The 10,000-nt window shown below is 47.3% G+C and overlaps 1 protein-coding gene across 4 annotated transcripts in view; it reads right to left on the bottom strand.

The window, feature by feature from the left end:
• The window catches only part of LOC110519289 (neuropilin-2), a 201,212-nt gene that overhangs the window by 92,080 nt on the left and 99,132 nt on the right, over nt 1-10,000 (bottom strand). For all 4 annotated transcript variants that reach the window (XM_036959471.1, XM_036959473.1, XM_036959474.1 and 1 more), the window contains exon 7: nt 7,224-7,379. In XM_036959471.1, the coding sequence (XP_036815366.1) occupies nt 7,224-7,379 (156 nt within the window). The remainder of the gene's footprint in view (nt 1-7,223; nt 7,380-10,000) is intronic.

Below are 10,000 nucleotides of genomic sequence, written 5' to 3'. Positions count from 1 at the left end.
CTGTAGGGGAGGGAGAGGGGGTGTCTGTTCTGTAGGGGAGGGAGAGGGGGTGTCTGTTCTGTAGGGGAGGGAGAGGGGGTGTCTGTTCTGTAGGGGAGGGGGGGTCTGTTCTGTAGGGGAGGGAGAGGGGGTGTCTGTTCTGTAGGGGAGGGAGAGGGGGTGTCTGTTCTATAAGGGAGGGGGTGTCTGTTCTATAAGGGAGGGGGAGACAGTACAGCATCTGTTTTTCACTTGTTCCAGGCTGGTCGGGGTGTTTTCTGTCCCGGCTGGGTGGTGTACAGGTCAAGGCTTGGGGCTGACTGTGGACCTGTAAGTTAGAGGGCCTGGATATAATGCAGACAGTAGGGACTGTAGGGGAAGGCAGAAATATAACTGTGGAAGACTAGGAAACATGAGATGCAGGGGAGGGGTGTACGGACCCCAGAGCTGCTTACTGTGGGCTGGTTAACTTTGTAGAGGCTAACGGACATTCCATATGGCCCATACGGTGCCGTATTATACAGCTTTAATGACTTTATTAAATATGTTACAAATCTAACAAATCATCACAGGAGGCTGTGTTTCCAGAGGCTGCCTTCCACATGGACAGATGTAAGGAGAAGAAAGAGAGAGAGAGAGAGAAAGAGAGAGAGAGAGGGAGAGAGAGAGTGAGTGATGGAGACAGAGAGAGAGAGTGAGAGAGATGGAGAGAGCGCGAGAGGGAGAGATAGAGATGGAGAGGGAGAGAGAGGGAGAGAGAGAAAGAGGCTGTAAAAAAGAATAACAGCCTGTAAAAAGCTGTAATAGACCAATGAACAGTCATTCACTCTGTTTTCTGTTTCTCTGTGTGAATAGAGTCCTCCAAACCTCTTTACATTTTGTTACAAAATAACATGTTGTAAAAACTACAGACTGTCTCCCTTCTGATGGCTTTCTCAGATGGCTTTCTAGAGAAAAACAGAACAAAGCTTAGCGAAGAAGGAGAGAGGGATAGGAAGATCAGGGAAGTAGAGAGGAGGAGAAGGAGGAGGAGAGCTGGAGAGGAGGGTGAAGGGGAGGGGGAGGAGAGCAGGAGTGGAGGAGGAGGAGGAGAGCAGGAGTGGAGGAGGAGGAGAGCAGGAGTGGAGGAAGAGGAGGAGAGCAGGAGTGGAGGAGGAGGAGAGCAGGAGTGGAGGAGGAGGAGAGCAGGAGTGGAGGAGTAGGAGGAGAGCAGGAGTGGAGGAGGAGGAGAGCAGGAGTGGAGGAGTAGGAGGAGAGCAGGAGTGGAGGAGGAGGAGAGCAGGAGTGGAGGAGTAGGAGGAGAGCAGGAGTGGAGGAGGAGGAGGAGGAGAGCAGGAGTAGAGGAGAGGAGGAGGAGAAGGAGAGCAGGATTGGTGGAGAGGAGGAGGAGAGGGAGGAGAGCGTGGAAGTGGTGGTGGTGATGGTGGTGGTGGTGGTAATGGTGATGATGATGATGGTGATGGTGGTGGTGATGGTGGTGATGATGATGATGGTGGTGATGGTGATGATGATGATGGTGGTGATGGTGGTGATGATGATGGTGGTGATGGTGATGATGGTGGTGGTGATGGTGGTTATGGTGGTGGTGGTGATGGTGATGATGATGGTGGTGGTGGTGATGGTGGTGATGATGGTGGTGATGGTGGTGGTGATGGTGGTGATGGTGGTGGTGGTGGTGATGGTGGTGGTGGTGGTGGTGGTGGTGGTGATGGTGGTGGTGATGATGGTGGTGGTGGTGATGGTGGTGGTGGTGGTGGTGGTGGTGATGATGGTGCAAAAGTAAACAGCTCTAAACAGGAGTTTGGGTGGAGATCAGAATAGCTGTGACCCCATCTACCACCAACCACTGATGTATAGAGACGACGCCTCTGTCTTTGATCACTGTCCCTTTCCACCCTATAAATGTATTCACCGCAATCTTCCAAATCTACTCAAACACCCAAACTCAAATATCTCTTCATAGACAGTCCTCCTAACCTTCTCTCTCACTCTCATGCATTTTCCAACAAGTTGGACTTTGGCCGTCAGACACTGATGTCTTACTGGGGCTCTTTCATACCGTCCCTAGGAGGGGTGCGTCACTTGAGTGGTTGAGTCACTGATGTGATCTTCCTGTCTGCGTTGGCGCCCCCCCCTTGGGTTGTGCCGTGGCGGAGATCTTTGTGGGCTATACTCGGCCTTGTCTCAGGATGGTAAGTTGGTGGTTGAAGATATCCCTCTAGTGGTGTGGGGGCTGTGCTTTGGCTAAGTGGGTGGGGTTATATCCTTCCTGTTTGGCCCTGTCCGCGGGTGTCCTCGGATGGGGCCACATTGTCTCCTGACCCCTCCTGTCTCATCCTCCAGTATTTATGCTGCAGTAGTTTATGTGTCGGGGGGCTAGGGTCAGTTTGTTATATCTGGAGTACTTCTCCTGTCCTATCCGGTGTCCTGTGTGAATTTAAGTATGCTCTCTCTAATTTTCTCTTTCTCTCTTTCTTTCTCTCTCTCGGAGGACCTGAGCCCTAGGACCATGCCCCAGGACTACCTGACATGATGACTCCTTGCTGTCCACAGTCCACCTGGCCGTGCTGCTGCTCCAGTTTCAACTGTTCTGCCTGTGATTATTATGTTTTGACCATGCTGGTCATTTATGAACATTTGAACATCTTGGCCATGTACTGTTATAATCTCCACCCGGCACAGCCAGAAGAGGACTGGCAACCCCACATAGCCTGGTTCCTCTCTAGGTTTCTTCCTAGGTTTTGGCCTTGCTAGGGAGTTTTTCCTAGCCACCGTGTTTCTACACCTGCATTGCTTGCTGTTTGGGGTTTTAGGCTGGGTTTCTGTACAGCACTTTGAGATATCAGCTGATGTACGAAGGGCTATATACAGTGCCTTGCGAAAGTATTCGGCCCACTTGAACTTTGCGACCTTTTGCCACATTTCAGGCTTCAAACATAAAGATATAAAACTGTATTTTTTTGTGAAGAATCAACAACAAGTGGGACACAATCATGAAGTGGAACGACATTTATTGGATATTTCAAACTTTTTTAACAAATCAAAAACTGAAAAATTGGGCGTGCAAAATTATTCAGCCCCCTTAAGTTAATACTTTGTAGCGCCACCTTTGCTGCGATTACAGCTGTAAGTCGCTTGGGGTATGTCTCTATCAGTTTTGCATATCGAGAGACTGGAATTTTTTCCCATTCCTCCTTGCAAAACAGCTCGAGCTCAGTGAGGTTGGATGGAGAGCATTTGTGAACAGCAGTTTTCAGTTCTTTCCACAGATTCTCGATTGGATTCAGGTCTGGACTTTGACTTGGCCATTCTAACACCTGGATATGTTTATTTTTGAACCATTCCATTGTAGATTTTGCTTTATGTTTTGGATCATTGTCTTGTTGGAAGACAAATCTCCGTCCCAGTCTCAGGTCTTTTGCAGACTCCATCAGGTTTTCTTCCAGAATGGTCCTGTATTTGGCTCCATCCATCTTCCCATCAATTTTAACCATCTTCCCTGTCCCTGCTGAAGAAAAGCAGGCCCAAACCATGATGCTGCCACCACCATGTTTGACAGTGGGGATGGTAGGTTCAGGGTGATGAGCTGTGTTGCTTTTACGCCAAACATAACGTTTTGCATTGTTGCCAAAAAGTTCAATTTTGGTTTCATCTGACCAGAGCACCTTCTTCCACATGTTTGGTGTGTCTCCCAGGTGGCTTGTGGCAAACTTTTACCAACACTTTTTATGGATATCTTTAAGAAATGGCTTTCTTCTTGCCACTCTTCCATAAAGGCCAGATTTGTGCAATATACGACTGATTGTTGTCCTATGGACAGAGTCTCCCACCTCAGCTGTAGATCTCTGCAGTTCATCCATAGTGATCATGGGCCTCTTGGCTGCATCTCTGATCAGTCTTCTCCTTGTATGAGCTGAAAGTTTAGAGGGACGGCCAGGTCTTGGTAGATTTGCAGTGGTCTGATACTCCTTCCATTTCAATATTATCGCTTGCACAGTGCTCCTTGGGATGTTTAAAGCTTGGGAAATATTTTTGTATCCAAATCCGGCTTTAAACTTCTTCACAACAGTATCTCGGACCTGCCTGGTGTGTTCCTTGTTCTTCATGATGCTCTCTGCGCTTTTAACGGACATCTGAGACTATCACAGTGCAGGTGCATTTATATGGAGACTTGATTACACACAGGTGGATTGTATTTATCATCATTAGTCATTTAGGTCAACAATGGATCATTCAGAGATCCTCACTGAACATCTGGAGAGAGTTTGCTGCACTGAAAGTAAAGGAGCTGAATAATTTTGCACGCCCAATTTTTCAGTTTTTGATTTGTTAAAAAAGTTTGAAATATCCAATAAATGTCGTTCCACTTCATGATTGTGTCCCACTTGTTGTTGATTCTTCACAAAAAAATACAGTTTTATATCTTTATGTTTGAAGCCTGAAATGTGGCAAAAGGTCGCAAAGTTCAAGGGGGCCGAATACTTTCGCAAGGCACTGTAAATACATTTGATTTGATTTGATTTGATTTGATGTCTTCACAGCTTACTTCTTCTAAATCTAGTCAATCGCTCAAACTTAAACTCAAAGGCTCTCATGTCTTTTCCCTATTGGTTTACTGTACCCTTCACCTGTAAATGTGTTTTCTTCAAAGACAGTGTCCTAACCCAATTTAATCAACCTCTCAAACTCAAAGACACCAAATCAACCTCTCAAACTCAAATACACAAAATCAACCTCTCAAACACAAAGACACCAAATCAACTTCTCAAACTCAGACACCAAATCAACCTCTCAAACACAAAGACACCAAATCAACCTCTCAAACTCAAAGACACCAAATCAACTTCTCAAACTCAAAGACACCAAATCAACCTCTCAAACTCAAAGACACCAAATCAACATCTCAAACTCAAAGACACCAAATCAACCTCTCAAACTCAGACACAAAATCAACCTCTCAAACACAAAGACACCAAATCAACCTCTCAAACTCAAAGACACCAAATCAACATCTCAAACACAAAGACACAAAATCAACCTCTCAAACACAAAGACACCAAATCAACCTCTCAAACTCAAAGACACCAAATCAACATCTCAAACACAAAGACACCAAATCAACCTCTCAAACACAAAGACACCAAATCAACCTCTCAAACTCAGACACAAAATTAACCTCTCAAACTCAAAGACACCAAATCAACCTCTCAAACACAAAGACACCAAATCAACCTCTCAAACACAAAGACACCAAATCAACATCTGAAACTCTCTTAACTTTTCCCACCCGTCTGACTCTTTCTTTCTCACCATCATGAACAAAACTGTGCTATCTAGAACCTAAAGGTGCTATCTAGAACCTAAAAGGTTTATTCAGTTGTCCCCATAGGTAGAATCCCTTGAAAAACCCTTTTTGGTTCCAGGTAGAACCCCTTTACACAGAGGTTTCTACATAGAACCCAAAAGAGTAGAATAACATTTTTTGGAACCCATTTTTCTAAGAGTGTAGAGGCTTTTGTGGCAGTGGGGACACCCGGGAGACGTTAGGTTTCTCCCTGTAGCGTGGGATCTGAAGGAAACAGAGAGCTTGTCAAAGCAGGAAGTGGAGTATATCACAGCCTGAGCTATCCCAGAGGCCTCGCTGTGTGTGATGGAGACGCAACAACCACAGGACAAACACGTGTAACTACTAACGGGGGTGGAGGGGGCAGACGGTGGGAGATAAAAATAGGATGGAAAAAGTAGCATGCAGGCTGTTCCCTCCCTCCCTTTCTCTCTCTCTCTCTCTCTCTCTCTTTCTCTCTCTCTCTCTCTCTCTCTCATTCCCTCTCTCTCTCTCTCTCTCTCTCTCTCTCTCTCTCTCACTCTCTCTCTCTCCGTCTCTCTCTCTCTTTCTCTCTCTCTCTCTCTGTCTCCCTCTCTCCCTCCCTCTCTCTCTCTCTCTCCCTACCTCTCTCTCTCTCTCTCTCTCTCTCTCTCTCTCTCTCTCTCTCTCTCTCTCTCTCTCTCTCTCTCTCTCTCTCTCTCTCTCTCTCTCTCTCTCTCTCTCTCTCTCTCTCTCTCTCTCTCTCTCTCTCTCTCTCTCTCTCTCTCTCTCTCTCTCTCTCTCCCTCCCTCTCTCTCTCTCTCTCTCTCTCTCTCTCTCTCTCTCTCTCTCTCTCTCTCTCTCTCTCTCTCTCTCTCCCTCTCTCTCTCTCTCCCTCCCCCTCTCTCTCCCTCTCTCTCTCCCTCTCTCTCCCCCTCTCTCTCCCCTCTCTCTCCCTCTATCTCTCCCTCTCTCTTTCTCTCTCTCTTCCCCCCTCCCTCCCTCCCTCCCTCCCTCCCTCCCTGCCTGCCTGCCTGCCTCCCTCCTCTCTCCCTCCTCTCCTCCACTAAAATCTCTATTGTAGCCTCACAGTCCCACAGTCAGCTAGGTTCCCACAGTCAGCTAGGTGTGTGTGCAGGTGTGTGTGTGTGCATATTAGTGTGTGTGTGCAGATGCGTGTGTGTGTGTGCAGATGCGTGTGGTGTGTGTGCAGGTGTGTGGTGTGTATGTGTGTGTGTGTGTGTGTGTGTGTGTGTGTGTGTGTGTGTGTGTGTGTGTGAGTGTGCAGGCCTGCCAGCACAGGTAACAGTGACAGCTCCCACAGTGGGATGATGAATGGCAGGCAAAGAGAAGAGCCTGTGTACAGGTAACCTTGCCTCTGCCCCATAAGTCCCAGCATGTCTATGTGTAGAGAATGTGTGTCTCTGTGTGTGTGTGTGTGTGTGTGTGTGTGTGTGTGTGTGTGTGTGTGTGTGTGTGTGTGTGTGTGTGTGTGTGTGTGTGTGTGTGTGTATAAAGGACGTCACGTTGCTTGCTTAGCAAGTACCACTTCCTCACGTATCTTCCTGCTGGTTCGGCTGACACCGAGGCTGACACTGAGGCTGACACCGAAGCTGACACCGAAGCTGACACCGAAGCTGGCACCGAGAGTGACACCGAAGCTGACACCGAAGCTGACACCGAGGCTGACACCGAGGCTGGCTGACACCGAGGCTGACACCGAAGCTGACACAGAGGCTGACACCGAAGCTGACACCGAAGCTGACACCGAAGCTCAAATCCAGGACCTCTGCCTGACTAGCACGTGTGACTGCACCCCCCCCCCCCCCCCCCCCGAAGCGTCTTACCAGTCGGTGCCACGTGAAAAGCTATTCACTGGCACAAGCAGGACCCTTCAGGAGAAAGGTTCACACATCCCCACGTGCTGCACGAGTCCTACCTTGTGGTTCTTGCCGTATCGGTAGACCATCCAGTCCTCTCCGTTGGTGCTGACCTCCAGCTTAAAGGTGGTGACATAGTAGGACTTCTGGGTCTCCTTGGACACCGCTCCCTGGGTAGAGATACCCGTCAACACCTTCAGGACATGGAGATCCACCTGGGGGAGGGAGAAAGATATATATATATATATTAGAGAGAGAGAGAGAGAAGGAGAGAGCGAGAGAGAAGGAGAGATAGTGAGAGAGAGAAAGAACATAATCAAGATCATTTGAACAAATATGATCATTTGAGTCCATCAGTCTAGATCTGAGATTGCTCTCCCCCCCCCTCTCTCTCTCTCTCTCTCTCCTCCCTCTGTCTCCTCCATCTACCTCTCTCTCCTCCCTCTCTCTCATCCATCTCTCTCTCTCTCGCTCTTTCTCTCTCTCCTCTCCTCCCTCTCTCTCCCCTCCATCTCTCTCCTCCCTCTCTCTCCTCCATCTATCTCTCTCTCCTCCCTCTCTCTCCTCCATCTCTCCCTCTCTCTCCTACATCTCTCTCTCCCCTCTATCTCTCTCTCCTCCCTCTCTCTCCTCCATCTATCTATCTATCTCTCCTCTCTCCCTCTCCTCTCCTCTTTCCTCCCTCTCTCTCCTCCATCTATCTATCTATCTCTACTCTCTACCTCTCCTCTCCTCTTTCCTCCCTCGCTCCTGCAGCGATCGATAGTAATGACCCTGGTGCTCATTCTAATTTCCCTTCATGATGATCACCTTCCTATTTCATCTCCATTCTGCTCTGATACGTGGCTGGACTAGGAACACTACCAGGGTCTATATCAGCCAAGAGACACGCACACACACACACACACACACACACACTCACGCACGCACGCACGCACTCACACAAACACACACACACACGCACACAGACGCACACACACACACACCAGAAGTTTAATCTGCAACTCTCTCAGCCTCCCAGGCCCAGTCCTCTGGGAGCAGCTCTGCTCTCTGAATCCCTGATCCCCGGGTGCGTCCTCAATGGAGCCCTAGTCCCTATATAGTGCACCGGAGAGTCCTAGTCTAAAGTAGTGCACTAGATAGGAAATAGGGTACCATCATTCAGTTCCCCATTAGTTTTTGCCAAAGCAGCAGCTATTCTTCCTGGGTTCCCCACTGATACTGTCCACTGATAGACAAGGACAGTCACGCAAATTAAACACACACACACACACAATAGTGTGATATAGTGTGATATTGTGTTATAGAGGGAGTTAGTGTGATAATGTGATATAGTCTGATAGAGTGATATAGTGTGATAGAGTGATATAGTGTTATAGTGTGATATAGTGTGATAGAGTGATATAGTGTGATAATGTGTGATAGAGTGATATAGTGTGATAGAGTGATATAGTGTGATAATGTGTGATAGAGTGATATAGTGTGATAGAGTGTGATAAAGTGTGATAGAGTGTTTAGAGTGTGTTATAGTGTGATAGAGTGTGATATGGTGTGATAATGTGATATAGTGTGATATAGTGTGATAGAGTGTGATCGAGTGTGATAGAGTGTGATAGAGTGTGATATAGTGTGATATAGTGTGATATAGTGATATAGAGTGTGATATAGTGTGATATAGTGTGATAGAGTGTGATAGAGGGTGATATAGTGTGATAGAGTGTGATAGAGTGTGATATAGTGTGATAGAGTGTGATATAGTGTGATATAGTGTGATAGAGTGTGATATAGTGTGATATAGTGTGATATAGTGTGATAGAGTGTGATAGAGTGTGATAGAGTGTGATAGAGTGTGATATAGTGTGATAGAGTGTGATATAGTGTGATATAGTGTGATATAGTGTGATATAGTGTGATATAGTGTGATAGACAAAGACATGAGGAAGTGGATGGCGGCACATTTTTTACATTTAAACTCGGACAAAACAGAGATTCTTGTTCTAGGTCCCAAGAAACAAAGAGATCTTCTGTTGAATCTGATAATTCATCTTAATGGTTGTACAGTCGTCTCAAATAAAACTGTGAAGGGCCTCGGCGTTCCTCTGGTCCCTGATCTCTCTTTTGACGAACATATCAAGACTGTTTCAAGGACAGCATTTTTTTCATCTATGTAACATTGCAAAAATCAGAAACTTTCTGTCCAAAAATGATGCAGAAAAATTAATCCATGCTTTTGTCACTAGAGTTGATTTCAAGGTGTTACTGCTAACCTACAAAGCATTACATGGGCTTGCACCTACCTATGTCTCTGATTTGGTCCTGCCGTACATACCTACACGTACGCTACGGTCACAAGACGCAGGCCTCCTAATTGTCCCTAGAATTTCTAAGCAAACAACTGGAGGCAGGGCTTTCTCCTATAGAGCTCCATTTTTATGGAATGGTCTGCCTACCCATGTGAGAGATGCAGACTCGGTCTCAACCGTTATGTCTTTATTGAAGACTCATCTCTTCAGTAGGTCCTATGATTGAGTGTAGTCTGGCCCAGGAGTGTGAAGGTGAACGGAAATGCTCTGGAGCAACGAACCGCCTTTGCTGTCTCTGCCTGGTCCGGTTCCCCTCTCTCTGCTGGGATTCTCTACCTCTGACCCTATTACGGGGGCTAAGTCACTGGCTTACTGGTGCTCTTCCATGCCGTCCCTAGGAGGGGTGCGTCACTTGAGTGGGTTGAGTCACTGACGTGATCTTCCTGTCCTGTTTGTCGCTCCCTCTGGCTCATGCGGCGAAGGAAATCTTCGAGGGCTATACTCGCCCTTGTCTCGGGGTAGTAGGTTGCTGG

This window comes from Oncorhynchus mykiss, chromosome 22 (genome assembly GCF_013265735.2).
Source record: "Oncorhynchus mykiss isolate Arlee chromosome 22, USDA_OmykA_1.1, whole genome shotgun sequence".
NCBI classification, from domain to species: Eukaryota; Metazoa; Chordata; class Actinopteri; order Salmoniformes; family Salmonidae; genus Oncorhynchus; species Oncorhynchus mykiss.
Note: the sequence above shows the minus strand (reverse complement) of the source record. Positions and strands in the feature narration are given on the sequence as shown.